Raw genomic sequence first — 18,140 nt, 5'->3', positions numbered from 1 at the left:
ATTTAACTTGAGACGTGGATATTTGACTTTTATGTGCCAATTAAAGACGGATCATTGGCTTTTTGAGGCTCTGGACTCAAATTCTTTGATTGGCTGAGTCAGTGTGAAGTTAGCAGAATGCAATGACAGCAGTGCAGTTAAGTGCAGGGCAACTGGCAACATAGTCATTTGTATTACTGTTCCTTAAAACTTATAAATGGCAAGTATTAAAATGAGGTCAGTGAAGACCTCAAAGGCTATAGTGACACTATAACATAATGTGACATTTGGGGTGCGCAATCATCAAATAACCCACCAAAATTCCTGAAGCCAAAGCTGCACTCACTCGGAGAAGTACTTGAACCACCAAAACTCCCAGTTGGCAAACATGACTTTCCAGTTATGTCTTTCCCATCTGCTCATTAGCATCCCATTAGTTTTTATCATCACAATTTTGTCTCCATGTGCTAAACATTAACCTTTCATATACCCACCAGCTAACCATCTCTCACCTGGTTTTTGCATGGTTTATACAGATATTACATCAAATATCGTACATTTACTTTTTAGAAAGGGAGTATTTTAGTGAAGCCATGCTTTCCCGATGGTGTCCCTTCCTCCCCCTTCCGCCTGCCTGTCTTCCAAATCCCCCCCCCCCCCAGTGTCTGAGTGAAAATAAACCGCCACCTTTATCCCACCTGATTGTGTCTACATGGGTTTCTTTCCCCTCACAGGAACCAATGAATGAACAGAACTTTGACACTTATGTGAGTACACTGACAGACATGTACACCCACCAGGACCAATACCAGAGCCCGGAGAACAAGGCGCTGCTGGAGAACATCAAACAGGCCGTGCAGGGCATCCAGGTTTAACTCTGACTGAGGCCGGAACAACAAATGCAAAGCAAAAGCAACAAACGGGGGGAAAAAAGTGGAAATAGAAGGGAGTGGGTTGTTTTTTGCTGCTGTAATCTATCATTAGTTCTTTAATTTCTTCTGCGGTAATGCTCTCAACTCCATGGGTATCTCTTTTTTTATTATGTTGATTGTTGTTGCCTTGCTTTGAAAAAAAAAGGTTTTAAATGAACATTCACGTTTTGTACATTTTCATATGACCTAATATAATGTGATGTACTGTTTATAGCTGCTAATGTATGCACATTCTAGTGTATATGTATGTATTTATTTATTGTAAGCTTGAATCATTTTTTATTTTAATGCGATTTTTTTTCATACATCAGAAAAAAAAATACAAACTGGGCGTCACGGGTTTAACAGGGAGCAGAGCGGCGACTGGAACAAGAAGAGCAACCACTTCTGAAAAGCTTCTCACGAGCTTGGAAGTTGCTCATTAATTCTTTTTTTTTTTCCTCTTAATGTCTGGAAGCAGACACTAATGTAAATCTTTAGCAATTATGAGAAGAAGCAATGCTATGAGCAAGAAGATTTCAAACATCACGACACGGAAACTTTCTGGTGCAAAATCCCATCATCCCCTTCGGAGTTGTTCTGTTTCAAAGCTGTCCTGTTCCGCGGCCCGCTTTTTCTTTGTTCGTGGGAGGGAGTGCGAGTGGAAAGACCAATGGCTGCAGAAAATATAGGAGACAATCTGCCATTGTGAATTTATTTGAAATCATCAACCTCGACTAGCTAATAGGACAACGTGTCAGCAATATTGGTATGATAATATTAAAGCGTTTGTTTAGATATGGGATGCAATCTATATGAAAAAAAAGTTGTTTGGGTATATGCAATTTCTTATGAATAAAACTAGCAAAGAGCTGATAGATCTTTTTACTAACTATAAATGTATTGCGTTTTGTATAAACCTTTTACTACAATCATGTTTTAGGAATCTGACACGGGTGAGAGGACTTTGGTTCTGTCATGTTCGACTTTGCACAGGGACACCTTTGTTTCCATGTTTTGATGTTTTTATTGCCCGTTAAGAGGCACTTAGCAGGCAAACGGATCTGTAGATATGACTTTTCTTTCTCGAGGCTGACGGCTCCGCTGGACTAACAGGGTCAAAGTTCCCATCCTTCATTGTATATTGCACTCGTTCTGTAGAAAACGTCTTTCCAGTCATGCATCTTGTTGTCTGAGCCACAATGGGACATGATGCCAGACGACGTGATGACCAAGCACCGCTTTCCTTTTTTTCTTTTTTAAGTCTTTGTAATTGAAAAAGATGAATGAAAACTAGAGCCAGCAGTCGTGACGTCTGTGCACTGAATTTACCGACTGAGTATTTGATCTGAATCGGCCTTACTGATGACATTCGGTCTGAAATCACAGTACTGATGGAACATGTTTTCTCAACACCGTCGATCATGCATGCACTTTATTGGAGTATGTTAAAGTATTATCACGTGGTAAATGAAGCAAAAACTGTACAGCGAGTTTGTGGAAACTGACTTTGATAAGACTTTGTGCTGGAGATGCCTGTTGGAAAGCAACTTGAAGCAAATTTCACTGAGTTGATTTAATTAAGGGAAAACTCCCCCTGTGGTCTCTCCCCAGTCTCCTTCATTTCACAGTCCAAGATTTAGCAGAAGAAAACGTCTTCACAGTCAAACTTTTGTCTGAAACATCACAGTTCAGGATCTCTTCTTTGGTATGCAGACACATTCTAAAACCTGTTTGCATTGGATAATAAGACAATAATAATTTTTTAATATGTCTGCCATCTTTTCCAAAATATGGTGTCAACAGAGTGGAAAACTGTAGTGCCCTTTTATTTTCTGCATAGACATTGTAAGATGACTCCTGGAGCACTTAACCTCCTGAGACTTGGGCTCATGTGTGGGTTGCTTGGGATGTAACAGGCCTGTGTTGGGCAGAATGGTGTGCGGTTCCAAAATGAGTTCCAAAATATTTGGATCTTTTAAAGGAAAAATTCACATATGTTTTCTGTGTGTACATAAAAACATGATTGTATGTTGTAAGCCGATTACAACCCCCAATGTTTGCAGAAGATTAATTCAACCGAGTGTAACTTTAGGTTACCCACTAACAACGCTAAAACAAGCATAAATCAAACCTAATTCTTTTTAGAACCAGTTAATATGATGGGAAACTGTGTAGGCAATGCAAAATATTTAAACATTTGCACATCTGATGGGCTTCTCTGCATACACTGACTGATATATTACTGTAAAGCCACTCTGGACCAAATTAAGACACGAATAGTATCACTGTATATGATCCAGCAGCCTCGTGAGAATCTAAGGTGGAAACGTTTGAGTATATTTTTAAAATATATTTGTTTGAAATTGTAATACATGGATAGAGACAAATTTTGGAACTTGCACTATACAGCTTAGTAATAGCAGTTATACAGTTAAAGTGATGAAAGGGTGAAATTTTCCTCACTTATACAAGCATAAAAGTTCAATTTAATGTTTTAAAGGAAAGCAATTTATTGGATTGTTTCTAAATGATACATAATTACACCACCATAATTACCAGCAGAAACACTTGATACAGCTGGTAGCCATATGAACGTTTTTAGACAAGGGGTACTAATGAAAACTGATACTTCAAAGTACAGAAATGTTGATAAATCTTTTATGGAAACTAAACTGCATTTCTGTGTAATCAGGTGCAGCTGATATATTTAAACCAGCTTGTCTAGGTATGAATATAAATGAGGGGAAAAGATTTACTTGTGTAAAAAACTACAAATTGTCTCATCATACAAAAATACATTTTTTAATGTATTTTTTTCTTAATTTTTCCACACAAGGGAGAAACAAACTGCAAAGGGGGGAGTTTTCTTTTAAGACTTCTTTGGACATTTACTGCAAAGTCTCATTCCCTGACTTTTACATCTTCGTCCAGAACTTGGCGTCTGCAGCTTCCTGCCAGTAAACTTCTGCGTTAGATAGACTGACAGCTTGTATTTTTTATTTAGTCAGTTATTCTTACTGATAACAAAGGAAATGGGAGTAAAAGCACAATTCTGCCATTTAAAGACAGTCGATAGACTAGATATTGTAATAACAGATGTAAAAGCTAAACTGTAACTATTTACATAGAGAATCTCAACACTAACATGTGACACGCTAGAATGCAAAAGAAAATCCATATGAATATTTGTGAAATCATCAATTTATGAAGATGATCGTTTCTTTTCAGCAGTGCACAGATAAGGGGTTTTTATACAACATTCATTTTCTCTCCTTTTACCCCTTTTTCTCTGTTACTTGCAAAACTTTCGACAGCAGTTTTCTTACCACATGGCATGGGTTTCTGTTGATATTTTTGCTGTATGTTTAAGGTCATGAGTTGCTATGTGATATTTTAATTTGACTTGTGAAGTTTGTACAATTTTTATCATGCTGGTGTTGGCATCTCTTGCTCTGAATAAATCTTGTGTTGCAACACTGATTATAACCTTCACTTTGTTTGTCATTTATAAAGCTGACAGTTAGTTATGTTAATAGTGTGCAGTCGGCAGACATTTAGTGATTTTTATTATTTATACACCAATGAAAAGAGATCCAGTTGCCCAGTTATCTTTGTAACTGAAAAATAGAATATACACCAATTTGCCAAAACATTAAAACCACTATGATGTAGGAAAAAGGAAAATGCAAGGATCTGTGTGACCTTGACAAATGGTAGTTTGAGTCTGAGACCATCTCCAATAAAGCAAGCCTTCCCAGGATGCACTGGCTAGTACTAGTTTCAGTACCAAAAGTAGTTCAGGGATATCTACCTGGGTACTGGTGAACTCATTAGAGTTAAGGCTGGGTTTTTGTGTTAGCCACATCCTAGACAAGCATATTTAAAATTTTTATTTGGTTTAGGTGGGCAAAAATTCTATAAAGTGGGGTGCACATTAAATCGACCCAATCCCTAACTCTACTGTAAGTCCTAGGTAGTTTATTGATGGACTTAACAGAAATGGGATAGCATACACAGCTTCTGCAGCTGGTCAGGATCTTACACTGAGCTATCTACTACTGGTGGCACCTACAAGCACGTTAGTGTTTGATCTGAACCAGTGATTTTCTACAGGTTACCAATACCTTACTAGTACCAGATTGGATCCCTTTTGTCTTGAGAGCTGCCTTAGTTCTTCATGGCACAGTTTCAACAGGGTGCTGAAAACAATCCTCTGTGATTTATGTCCATATTGATGTGATAGCATCACACACTTTTTGCAGCAAAGTCATTACCATGATCAATTAACCAGTTTGAAACCAGCTTTCTGACATGGTGCATTATCCTGCTGGAAGTTGCCATCCGAGATGGGTATACTGTTCATACAGGAATTAATATGGTCAGCAAAGATACTCGGGTAAGCTGTAACATTTAAAGGATACCCAAAGTTTGGAAGAAAATATCCCCCATGCCATCACACCAATAACACTATCCTGAAACACTGATAGAGAGCAGGATAGAGCCAAGCTTTCATGTTGTTGACCCTACCTTCTGAATGTCAGCAGAAATTGACTCTCATCAGACCTGGTAATGTTCTTCCAGTCTTCTGATTCTCCAGTTTGGTGAGCCTGGGCGAATTCTAGCCTCAGTTTTTTGTTCTTAACTGAAAGGAGTGGTACTTGGTGCGGTCTTCTCCTGCTGTAGTCCATCTACTTCAAGGTTGAACATGGTCTTCTGCATACCTTGGTTGTAAGTACTTATTATTTGAGTTTCTGATGCTTTCCTATAAGCTCAAAGCAGTCTGGCTGTTCTCCTCTGGCATCAAGATAAGATAAGATAAGATAAGATAAGATAAGATAAGATAAGATAAACCTTTATTAGGAAATTTGTTAGGTTATGGCAGAAAGTGGACAGTACAAAGCTACAAGCAGCAAAAATTAAGAAAAAAAGGAACAGAATAAGATAAAATAGAATAACATACTATATAAAACAGAACAAGATGCTGTATACAATAGAATAAAATACTATATAAATTGAATAAAATACTATGTTGCACTGGAAAATTATACTTAGCAGTATCACACATAAGGGAGACTAGGCAAAGGCTATTGTAGTGTATTGAATGTGTGTGTGTGTGCATCTGTCTGCGCGTGTATGGTCATCTGCAAAGTCTTTGTTGTAGAGTCTGACAGCAGTTGGAAGGAAAGACCTGTGGAATCTCTCCGTCCCACATTGTTGGTGCTGTAGCCTGCCACTGAAGGAGCTGCTCAGTGCCATCAGAGTCTCCTGCATGGGGTGGGAGATGTTGTCCAACAGGGATGACAGCTTAGCCTCCATTCTCCGGTCACTCACGACGTCCACTGGGTCCAGGGGGAATCCTAGAACAGAGCCTGCCCCATGGATTTGCCTGTTCAGTCTCTTTCTGTCCCCAGCAGAGATGGTGCTGCCCCAGCAACAAGGCAGAATTGCTGTTTAGTATAAAATAGAATAGAATGCCTTTATTGTCACTATACAGATGTACAATGAGATACAGAGCATCTCCTACTCAGTGCAAACATGTGGGAGAAGAAAGGAGGGTGAGATGCACAGTTTCTGCAGCACTATATACATATGAACACACACTCCCCGTTGATGTACAAGGGGGCTAAGTCAATGCTGTGCCTCCTGAAGTCAACAGTGACCTCTTTGGTTTTCTTGATGTTCAGTGCCAGGTTGTTCTCTGAACACCATGCTGCCAACTTCAGGACTTCCTCTCTGTAGGCTGCCTTGTCTCCCTTTGAGATGAGTCCGACTACTGTCAGCAAACTTGATGATGATGAGGTTGTTGTTGTGGGTCAAATTGCAGCCGTTGGTATAGATGAGAGGGCTCTGGATATGTTCTACTTTTTTGGCCACTCTCCATTAACCCTAGAGATGGTTGTGTGGGGAAATCTGAGCAGTTTGTGAAATCTGCTCAGATTAATAAGGCTCTCGGAGGAGGCGGACTCATCTTTCACCCTCTCCCTCCCTTATCTTCCCTGCTGCTGCTTCTATGTCTTTGTCTAGTCTTGTCTAACTCTAACCCTCAAAGAGTTTCTCAGTCTTGTTCTCTAGAACCTAAAGAATTATGGATTTGATAAACTGGTCCCATAACGAAATTGACACCTTCCTGGGCTGGGGAGAGCCCGATTGTCCTGCGGAGACGTTTGCTGCCGGATACTCGATGGTCGGTTGCGTTGTGTGTCTGGCAACACTCTCGATGGAGGACACTGAACGACATCTACCAATTCGGAACCACGATAACAGAGTTCTGGCTGATTGGAGATGGCTCGGACCTGGCTTATCAAAGAACAAGAAGCGGCTACAGCTGTTCAAAATCCCATAAGACTGGCCGACATGATAGACGATAGGCAGGGCTGTGAGCACTCAGATTGTGTTTTGAACGCAATATGGATAACATCTTGGAGAAGAAGAACGGGAATTGAGAGAATTGGTGACCAGTGACGGACATTAGACCAACTGTAAAAATTGGATGCAGTTGTTCGCACTAAACCCAAACATTCAACATTGTCATGTACTGATATATGGCTATGTCTTAATGTGATGACTTTTGAACCGGATGTTGTTGTCCGGAAGGAGGCCCCGTTAAGTGGCTAGTTGTCAGATCGACAGTATTCAATAAAGCAAGAGAAAGACCGTGCTTTATGTCCTGATTTAATTCAGAGTGCTCTGCCTAATTCAGTAATAAGGTGGGCACACAACAAACATCTTCACTCATACGGCTATCCCACTGGCACCAGCTGAAGGCCTGCAAAGGTCGAAGCTGACTGGAACAACAAAAATTCTCCATGATAACAGGATTGTTGTCAGAACTCTTTGTCCCTCCTTCAAGGCCATCTGGGTCCACTGGAGACTGTTGACCTTGGCTTAACCGGGCGTGGTGTCACTTTCTCTCAGCAGAACACGGAATATACACACACACACACGCACGAAACAAGTACACTGATACTATCACCCTCCCTCCCCCGAATCCAACGCCTCCTCCCATGCTTGCCTCCCATCCGATGTGGACAGCGGATCAGCTGGAGGCACGATCGAAGATTGCAGCGGTCCCAGATCCAGCTGTACACACTGGAATATTCTCCCATGTTGCTTGTCTGTGTTTTATTGTGTTATAGTGTATTGATATCTGTGCATTCCTGGATTATCCTTTTGTGTTACACATTTCGATGTGTTTTTTTCCCTTGCTACCTAGCCTGACCTGTCTCCCCAATGTGATGTTTGTGTATTGTATGTACGGTCGTCAAGGTTGTGGGCAACTGCAACTGACAAATAAAGGCTATCTCATCTCATCTCATCTCAAATCTGCATATTGCCTGTCTAGCACCAACAACAATGCTACTTTCAAAGTCACATATGTCACTTTTTTATGAAGTTTGAACTTCAGCAGGCTGGTTTGAATGTCTACATGTCTAAACAAACAAACTGTGATATGTGAATAAACCTTTAAAAAGAAATTAAATCCATAAACACATCTAAAACCGCCAGTCCGGGGAGCACGACCAATTGTCCGGTAGAGGGCGCATATTTGGCGCCAACATGCATTATCGCAATCGTTGGCCTGCGTTGTTGTACTTCCGGGTGAAAACGTGTATTTCCGGCGTGGAAGACGACACAAACAAACCAGTCGTGCTGTGGCGGGTTTTTATTCCCCGTGTGCTAACGGTTACAAACGGGCTGCGGATGTGCGCTTTGCCCGGTCGGTGTGTTGAGGCTGGGCGGTGAAGAGACGATTACCATGGTGAAGTGTGTCGTCTCTGGGTGTCCGAACTGCATGGTAAATGTTAGCCGGGGGCTCTTCAACAGACCCAAGAAGAGGTTCTTCAACTTCCCCCAGGACCCTGCGCGTGTCCAGGTAGGGTCAAAAGACTTTGCGAGTTACAACATATTTACAAGCTACATGTGTGAATAACGACCGTTAGCATCGCTTATATATGATTCTATCGGCTAACATGACGCTAAAATGATGCCATTTAAACAGCTGCTGTTTAAATAACCCTGATGACATGTGTTAGCTCATTTACTACACAGCTGGAGTAAATAGGAAGCCATTTCCAAAACATGGAATCAGCTGTGCTGTTTACGATATTTAAAACTAGTTTGGCCAATAGACGAGTTAATACTTTTTTCTTTTTATTTCTACCAGTTAAATGCAGTTTTAATCATAAATAACTACCAGTTCAAAAATACTTTGGTCCTGTATCACAATATCTGTGATGTAGTGAAAACCCAGCCAGTCAAACTAGAGATCAATAAAGACTAACTGTGTAACTGTGTTCAGGTGTGGCTTGCAGCGCTGAGGGAGACGGAGAAGCAGGACTCTGCAGAGCAGCATCTAATCTGTGAAGACCACTTCCTACCAGAGGACATCTCAGATGAAGGCGTAAGCAGTGACGCCATTCCCATAATGCCCCCCTGCCTTGACGGAGCCCTGGGTCTGCTTAGTCAATGGGGGGCCGAGTCGTCCGAGGAGGAGGATCAGTGGGCTGCTGGAGGAGGAGGTGGTGGTGAGGAGGAGGAAGAGGAGGAGGAGGAAGTTAATGTTCCTGTTATACCTTTTGCACAAAGACCTACTCCACATAAGCAGGTAAGAAAATGGCTATCTCTACATTTCTTTGTGTGATGTAAAGTAAGGTCCAGTTCACAGCTGGTTGCTGTTCCCTGTATAGAGTCATACAGGGTCTGTCTGTAAGTGCCATTTTTGCCAGTTTTGTTTGGGGTTTTTTTTTTTTTTTTTTCTTTTCATGGTTGCTGGTTTGAAAGCCCTCCAGCACATTGTCTGCACTAATGTGGAATCACTAACCAAATTACACAAATCAGTAAACACATGTTAAATACATAAAGGCCTCGACCTGTGATTTGGGAGTGAGAATACTGGAATGTATTTGGCCTCCAGTACCACTGTGAAGAACTTTGGAGTAATTTTTGACCAAATTATGCCCTTAGTTGAGTGGGGGGATAAAGGGATGTCACGTTGATGCATTTTTTTTAAGTTAAAAACTTTTTTTTGTTTTGATTTTCTTCTACTTCTCAGTTCCAAACTAGTGACTTACTGAATATATATATATATATTTATAATATATATATTTTTTTTACATTGAAGACATAACTGAGTGTATAAGCAGTTACAATATTGTTTAATTTATTAACCACAGTGTTTGAAAACATGTATTTAAAAAATCAACTTGTAATTGATTGTTTGTTTTTTTTTTGTGTTAATCCTAATCCTTACTTTTTGGTGTGAATAAGTTGGCTTTTTAACACTTTTTGGTGGACATGAAACCATCCTGACTTTGATCTGCTTTGTTTTCACTTTTTGAACTCGAGGAACCAGATGCCAAGACGGATTTAGGAACAAGAAGGTAAAAAACAAAAAACAAACCCAAAATGCTTTTTTTTTTTTTTTTTTTTTTTTTTTTTTTGCTTTCTTACTACATTTTACAAATGGCAGACAACTTAACAATAAATGACAAATGAATTTAGTTTTTTTTTTTTTCTTCTTCAATCTTTCTTTCCAGGGAAATCCTCAGTCATTTGAAAGAGATGATACAGACCAGGATATCCACCCGGCAAGGTGCATCCTTCTTTTATATTTACTATTTATTCAGATTTATTTATTAGGGTTAGGTTAGGGTAGATTTGAAATACGGAGAAGTAGCGGACAAGATCGAGTAAATGTTCAGCCAGCCAACTGGAGACTCACGGCTTGGGACTTTAACAGCCACGTGGAGTGTAGTCCTAACCTGTGCTGTGTTTGCAACATCTTTTAGTGGATAACATAGAAAGATGTAGATTTAAGATGTTTTTATCCCCTTGCTCCACCTTTATCTGAGTGTCATGTTGGTTTCAGATGTGTCTCTGGGAGTTTTGACAGTCCGTTTCCTGGAGCTTCTGCTGATGTCGCCCGATGGCTCGATCGACCTCCGGGAGGTGACGAAAACACTGCAAACCCGCAGGCGGCGAGTTTATGACATCACCAACGTCCTGGAGGGCTTCAACTTCATTGAGAAGCAGACAGCCAATAAGGTTAAGTGGATGTGAGTGAGCAAAAGTTCATTTCTTACTGTTGAGTTTTGAATACTTTGTGTGTTTTAATGTTAAACGCTAACAAAATACATTTTTTGACAGTAGGTCTCTTTGTGGGTCTTCATGAACATCTCTTGGGTTTCTATCAGTAGAAAGAGGTTGCTTAAAGATGTTTTTTGAAAAAAAATTCAACTTAAGGTCCTGTGTGCTGTCTGTGTAACACATTGTAACAGTAAACTTGTCGTCTATCCAGAGGAAGCTGTCCAATCTCCAGCTTTCTGCCAAAGAGCAGGCAGAAGTTCCAGAGAGAGCTGGAGAACCTGAAGCTGGTGGAGGACACACTTGACAGCCTCATCAAAAGCTGCGCCCAGCAGCTGTTTGACATGACTGACGAGTGCCAGAACGCTCTATATCCTTCTGCATTTCTATCAGGGACTCAGGACAGTTTGAACAGAAGTAATGAAAACAATGCTCTCCTGAATGTAAGCCATGATTTAACCACGTCAAAGTTTTTTCTTTCTCAAAATGAGCCTAAAAGCAAGTCAGTTTGCATGACTGGGCCATTTATAGTAAATGTAAAAAGTTTTTTTGCCAATTTGAATGGAAATTAATGTAAATGTTCTATGTTTAAAAAAAAAAAAAAAAAAATGTTATGCTTGAGTAAACAAAACTCCAAGAGAGCTGAGACTCCTCTGGCTTTGTATAAAACTTCTGAGCACCAAAACTTCTTCTCTTCATGCATGAAAAAACCTGCAGTTTAATTAAATGCCACTTGGTGTCACACCTGCTGATACAGAAACAGCCCCTGGTTTGCAGAGTTTGCCTTCAAGATTATAAGAATACAATTATAATTGTATTCTTATTATAATTCCATATTTGTGCTTCCACTGCCCCCTTGTGGCCATTACATTAGTTACTGCAGGTTAAATGAGAGAACAGAAAATCTATCAATGATTTACTCTAGCTGCACATCTGAGAGCATCACTCCTTACACTCTATAAAGATTAAAATGTCACTTTTGGCATTGGCATGAAAAGAAACCGTGAGGTCTAAAACCACCCTTTAATAACTGTTAAGTAAATAGAAGATAGTTTTCTTTAACTGTCCTCCTGCACATTGGCCTACGTGACCCATGAGGACATCAGCCGGCTCGAAGCTTTCCAGGAGCAGACGGTGATCGTCGTCAAAGCTCCAGAGGAAACCAAACTGGAGGTTCCTGCACCGACAGAGGTAAAACAACATAAAAATACTAAAATATCACAGACTAGGATAAAGTTCATTTCCAGGATGATCTGGTCTCTTTTATCTGAGTTCAACTCCAATAAATGTAGCATGATTAAAATAGTGTGTAAAATAATCATTGTTTTTGTTGTTTTTCAAAACCTGATGATAAATTTTTCTAAACATGCGCTGAAACTCAGGTTACATTCATGCATGTGTGTTGGTGCAGGACAGCATCCAGGTCCACTTGAAGGGGGGGAGAGGTCCCATCAGGATGATGACTTGCGATATCGGGACAGGTGAAGCTGTGACAGAAGAGATGAGTGGCTGCTTTGTGACACTGGAGGAAAGCCGGATAAAGACGACCACACTGCACAGAGGTAACAGAAAAAAACAGAGTAACACAGGGTGATACTGTGTTGATATTTAGACTGTTTAGTGTTGAGCTACACACCGTGTATAAATGAGCTCAGTGCAGATGACCATCAGGACCTGTATTTATCATTGCCAGTGGGTTTATTATGTCACTAGTTTTTATACCTACATATTTAACTGTGGAGTGTACTTTAAAGAGGGATCAGTGGGTTAGTGAGGCATGTTGAGCCTAAAGTCATAGCTTTTAGGGTCACATTATTGGCTCTTTTACTAGCTAGATCACCATGGTAACTTATGCCGATTACATAAACCTTTCTGGATCAAGTTATGTTCCGTTTCCATTTAAAGTCAGCCAGTCACGCCTCTTTTACTTTCAGTATGCCTTAAGTGCCATTTAGACATGCAGCCTATTGAGCCGTACTTTACTGGCATTACTAAAGTTGAGCCTTTCTGTCCATCATTAAAGTTTCAGAGCTCCAATGTGCAGCTGATCTGTTACAACAATAAATGGGAGCACTCAGTAATAAATATATTCAATTCGGACATCACAAATGTGTCTGACAGAAGCAGGCGGCTCTCAGTTGATCCATTTTCCTCTTAAGAATGAAGTGATGCATCAAAGTTGTCCTAAAGCAGAAAGCCTGAGTCACCAGAATGTCGATAACCACCGTTGTGATGCATGAAATATTTGACTGAGATTTTAGGTTTTGTCAAAGCAGCTAACATAAACAAAGCTTGGATATGTTAAACTTGCTTCGTAGTATACCCCTCTGATGGAGGATGCATCAGGCCCCTTCCTCCTCATGAGCCTCTGCACTAGATTGAATAACATTTCAGTGAAAGCAGTGGGCCAGGAACAATAAACATGATCAGATCTCAGTGCGCTCAGAAAGCTTGATTATGTAAAAAACTGTCTCTAAATGACCTCGAGCATATTTTTGCACTTGGGTTCTGCAGTTTCTTTTATGGGTGAGCATAAACACTAAACGTAACTCAGCTGATGTTTGTAGTCTGAATTCATGGTTGTGGTGCTGTTGTTGCTGTTGTTGCTGTTGCAGAGACCTCGATTCCACAGAGTCCCACAGAGTCCCACACAGAGCACGTAGCTACCAGCTGATCTCCAGAAGATATCGTCTGATTTCAGGGTTCAGCACAAAGAATTTGAAAGCATTAACAGAAACTGCAAAACATTTCTGAAAACGGTTTTGACTGGAAAGATCCAGAAATGAACTGTCAGCTGAACGTCATCAGCTGAGTCCTGGCATGATGGGGACTTTATTTATGGATCATTTGGCACCACTTTTCACGTAACTGATGTGGATGAGGACAGTTTAACCCGGATGTTTGGAGATTCATTTTTGTATGAAAGACTTTGGGGGGAATTGAGCTGCTGAGCCTCCGTTCTGCAGATGAGTGCAGAGATTCTGGAGGCCTTGTAATACACATAACAGTTATTTACTGACGAACATTTGCTGTAAAATATTTTACTTCTTTGTATTTTGTGTTTGTATCAGTGTTTATGTCCTGATATTTGAGTATTTTCATCTTGGTTTGAACTTTCATTTAGAAACGCACCTCCAAGATGCTGTAATGAATAAAAATGAACTTGTATAAAGATGAGGAGATGGCTCATTTCTTTCACCAGCAGCTGAAACGATTTAAATATGTGAATTTTGTGACCTCTGACCTTTTCTTCTCTCTGATGAGGTGTGTCAGAAAAGAGAAATGAGTAAGTGTAACCAAAGGCCTTATGGTTAATTCTCGTGTTTATTCAATCGAAATCTGCTGATCAATGTATTTAAAAAGATTCATAAAGAACTCCAAAATAACTTTTGAATGAAAATGCCTGTTTCCGTGTGAAAAGTGGAGAAGTTTTTGTAGATTTGATGAAGTAAAATGAATGAATTGCAGACATGAATTAGCAGTTCCTTTTAGCACCTGCTCAGGTGATTCATGAGACAAAAATAAATGAAAAACAACTTTCTGAAAACGACATCTTTTAAATAAACGAATTGCCTTTTTGAGTGTCTAAGCTTGTGCATCCATCAAATCGGACTTTCTGCTGTAAAATACTACAGTCAGGTGAGCCCTCATCACTTCACAGGTCAGTAGAGGTGTTGCCACATTATACATATATTATTTCTGAACTGTAGTCAAAGTAGGTGACGCAATCGTTGGTTAACTATTCAGGCTGATCCACACTCTGTTCATGGTAACTGTTTCTCATCTTACTGTGCAGCTTGTTTTTCCAACTACAGTCTGCTCAAATGACTTTTTCATATAACTATAATTCATAGTTCTAAATCATGGCCAGACTCTGATGGTTTTTCTGGCAGGTCTTGTGCGTTTCAGCAGGGATGTGTACGTGGGCAGCAGCATCACAGTAGCATGGTCGGATGAGCTGATGTGCCGATGCACCGTTGCATGGTAGGCCCCGCGCACATTGGTGTAAACTTTATCCAGGCAGTATTCCCCTCTGGTTGGAAAGTTCACGTGTTGATGGAATTTGAAGAAAACTGACTTGAGATTTGCGTGGCTGAAGTCGCCAGCTACAACAAAAAAACCTTCCGGGTGTGCAGTCTGGAGCTCGTTGATAGCTTGAGACAGCTCTGCTTGTGCCAAGTTAGCATTCCGCAGTCTATTTACACCTACAGGCCAGTGGACACTCTTTCAATGATGAGGATGTACACATCCTGGACAGGGAGAAATGCTGGTTTGAGTGAGGAGTCAAGGAGGCCATTTACGTGAAAAGGGAAAGAGCGTCTCTGAATGGAGGAGGAGGGGGCCTAGGGGTAGATCTTTCACCATCTTACAATGCTGTGATTGCAGCCATTCCCTAACTGTCTGTGAGTGGGACTCATGTCCACTGAACAGTGGTCACTGATCAATGATCAATGGTCTTTGATCAATGGTCATGACAATTTGCATATTAATGACCAAGGAACTGACTACACAGACCATTGTTCATTCAGTGGGCTGGTTTCAGCTGAGACTGAAGAAGTCACTTGAATGAGTGAAAAAATGTTTCTCCCACTGAAAACGTTACATCCAGATGAACAGAATCAACCTTTTGGGACAACCACAGAAGCTTACTTTGATGCAAACATGTAGCACAGCACACAATATACTCTGGTGCAGACATGAACACGGACAGCTGGAGACCCTATGGCTGAGTTGTCATTCCTGGTAAACGCTGGTAAAAACTAAGAAAGTTGAAGCATTGATTCAACTTTTTTACTCAAGTAAAAGTGAAAAGGTACAGACTCTGCAATGTACTCAACATAAGAAAGCAAAAAGTAGCTTTTTGATTATTTTCTGATATGATGTCATCATATTCCGTTGACCGTGTTGAATTTGAACCGAGTTGTTCTTTAACTTCTCTGGAGTCTTGAAACAGTTTGAAATGAAGCTCTGCACAGATGTTGAGTAGATGAGCCAGAGGAGGATGAGGATTTCCTATAAAATATCAAAGATGATTTTTAATAAATTTTTGATAAAATGTGAGCATATTCCTTAGAGCTTGTTGAATTTCAACATAATTGTCCTATAGTTTCACATTATAGTGGTTTGAAATGAAACACATGTATAGTAGACAACTCAGAGGAGAGGAGGAATCTGTTGAGAATTTCATGTCAGTTATTAAAGTTTTTTTAATGAGCTCTTGATATGATCTTTCCATGTTACATTAAATGGATTTAAGCACAAGTGTTTGTTATTTACACAGTAATCCTGCAGTGATTCAAAATGAAACTTGGCACAGATATTGTGTGGGTGTTACAGGAGAGGAATGTGTTGAGAATGTCATGTTAACCACCAAGGAATATTTTCTCAGCAATGGTACAAAAAATACACAGATCATTTTGGTGCCAATTTGATTGACTTTGTTCAGTCAGTCGAATTGTCTTTGTACAGTGTACCTCTCTCTACCTGCTATACTGTTTTCTTTTCATTGAGCTGGATTCAGTGAGGTTGAGAGAAAGATGAGTTTCTCACCTAGAGGAAAGATGTACAGCTTTTTGTGCCAGCGGCCACTCAGGATGATACTGATACTAATAGAATATTATGGTCAACAGTTTCGACGCTGCACTGAGGACAAGCACAGAGATGAGTCCACTGTCAGAGGCCATAAGAAGATCATTTGTGACCTTCACTAAAGCTGTTTCTGTGCCGTGATGAGCTCTGAAACCTGACTGAAACTCTTCAAATAAGCCATTCCTCTGTTTACGTCCTATGTCTAATACTTAAAGTTATTTATAAAGTCTTCCATCCAAACCCTGACAAAGATGAGCTGTAAGGGGCCAGCACAGAGCAGCAACCTGAAGATGAGGTGGGATTATGTATGTTTGCAGCTGCAGAAAACATGGCAGACCACTGTCCGTCTGCCCCATCAGCACACTGCAATAAAAGAATGAGGAAGCTGGCCGAGAACTTCTACTCCTGATGTGCACTTGACATCCAGAGGACGACTAGAAAGAGACCGAGTCATGTAGAATGTTTTCATCTAGATCACGTGGCTGTGTTTTGTAGCACTCCGAACTTTTGTCTGATTAGCCACAGATATAATGTCTGAAGTCATTACTCATCTTAATGTGGAGATTCATTTGAATATGCACTTTCTGATGTGCATTAAATCATTTCACTGTTTGGCATTTCACTATTCAAAATTAAAATAATTAATTGTTGTCTGAAAATAATATTGTTATGAAGGCTAGATGCATTTCCAGGAGTGGGGAGCTTTTTTTTTCTTTGCCAAGGTCTTTAATCTTGAAAACTGCATGGCACACTGACAGGCAGAAAAGACCATTCGTTGAAAATATCAATTCTGGGGATCTGGAACACGGAAAGTAGAATATCTAAACAAATGTAACCAGCTAACCTCAATCACCGGTTATACTTTGAGTGTCTCCAGTGTTTTTTCAGCACCGGTTTATACACACATACAGAAAGACATTACTATGACATCCACTTCAAATTGAACTACAGGGTGATGCTATGATACATGATATTGAGACACACAATTCTAATCTTATATGACATTCTTAGCAAATTTACAGCAAATAAAACAAAGCACAAATTCAGAGTTTTTTTTATTTTAAATTTTTATTTTATTTTGTTTTATGGTTTGGCGCTGTTTCTGAACTCCAAATGTCCTGTTGTAATTGGACATTTTGATTTAGGAAACCGCACCAAACTCCAACAACACTTCCCTCATGGTGGTTTATATTGTAAGGTCAAGACCCTACAATAATGCACAAAAACTCCAACCCCCTAGAGCAAGCACTTTGGCGACAGTGGGAAGGAAAAAGTCACTTTTAAAAGAGAGAAACCTCCGGCACACCCAGGCTCTGGGATGAGGTGGCCATCTGCCTCGGCCAGTTGGTGATGAAGGAAGGAAGTTGGGAGAAGAGTGTTTCTTTTTAACCACTCTGGTCTGAAAATTTAATTTAGATGCCCAATCTAAATGAATATTTTAACCCCATTTAAGAGTTTTGTCACATAATTACATGCACGTGTCAGTTCAATTTTAGCGTGCACACGAGAAAGCCCTAAAGATGATGACACAGCGGCCAGGGAGGCAGAAGAACAGCACATCAAGAAGGCCCTGAG

At 40.2% G+C, this 18,140-nt stretch overlaps 2 protein-coding genes across 3 annotated transcripts in view; both read left to right on the top strand.

Annotated features, from left to right (window-relative positions):
- Positions 1 to 4,385, top strand: part of myt1la (myelin transcription factor 1-like, a) — an 88,425-nt gene extending 84,040 nt beyond the window's left edge. For both annotated transcript variants that reach the window (XM_039599391.1, XM_039599392.1), the window contains one exon: positions 714 to 4,385. In XM_039599391.1, the coding sequence (XP_039455325.1) occupies positions 714 to 854 (141 nt within the window). In that variant the 3' untranslated portion in view covers positions 855 to 4,385. The remainder of the gene's footprint in view (positions 1 to 713) is intronic.
- Positions 4,386 to 8,484: 4,099 nt separating this feature from the next.
- On the top strand, positions 8,485 to 14,148 carry e2f6 (E2F transcription factor 6). Its single transcript, XM_031751625.1, has 9 exons — positions 8,485 to 8,766; positions 9,193 to 9,498; positions 10,239 to 10,273; positions 10,430 to 10,485; positions 10,762 to 10,948; positions 11,191 to 11,346; positions 12,053 to 12,167; positions 12,388 to 12,538; positions 13,592 to 14,148. The coding sequence occupies exons 1-9, from the start codon at positions 8,650 to 8,652 to the stop codon at positions 13,648 to 13,650; spliced, it is 1,182 nt and encodes a 393-aa protein (XP_031607485.1). The 5' UTR covers positions 8,485 to 8,649; the 3' UTR covers positions 13,651 to 14,148.
- Positions 14,149 to 18,140: the final 3,992 nt, after the last annotated feature.

This window comes from Oreochromis aureus, linkage group 15 (genome assembly GCF_013358895.1).
Source record: "Oreochromis aureus strain Israel breed Guangdong linkage group 15, ZZ_aureus, whole genome shotgun sequence".
Lineage (NCBI taxonomy): Eukaryota > Metazoa > Chordata > Actinopteri > Cichliformes > Cichlidae > Oreochromis > Oreochromis aureus.
This window is presented reverse-complemented; position numbering and strand designations above follow the sequence as displayed.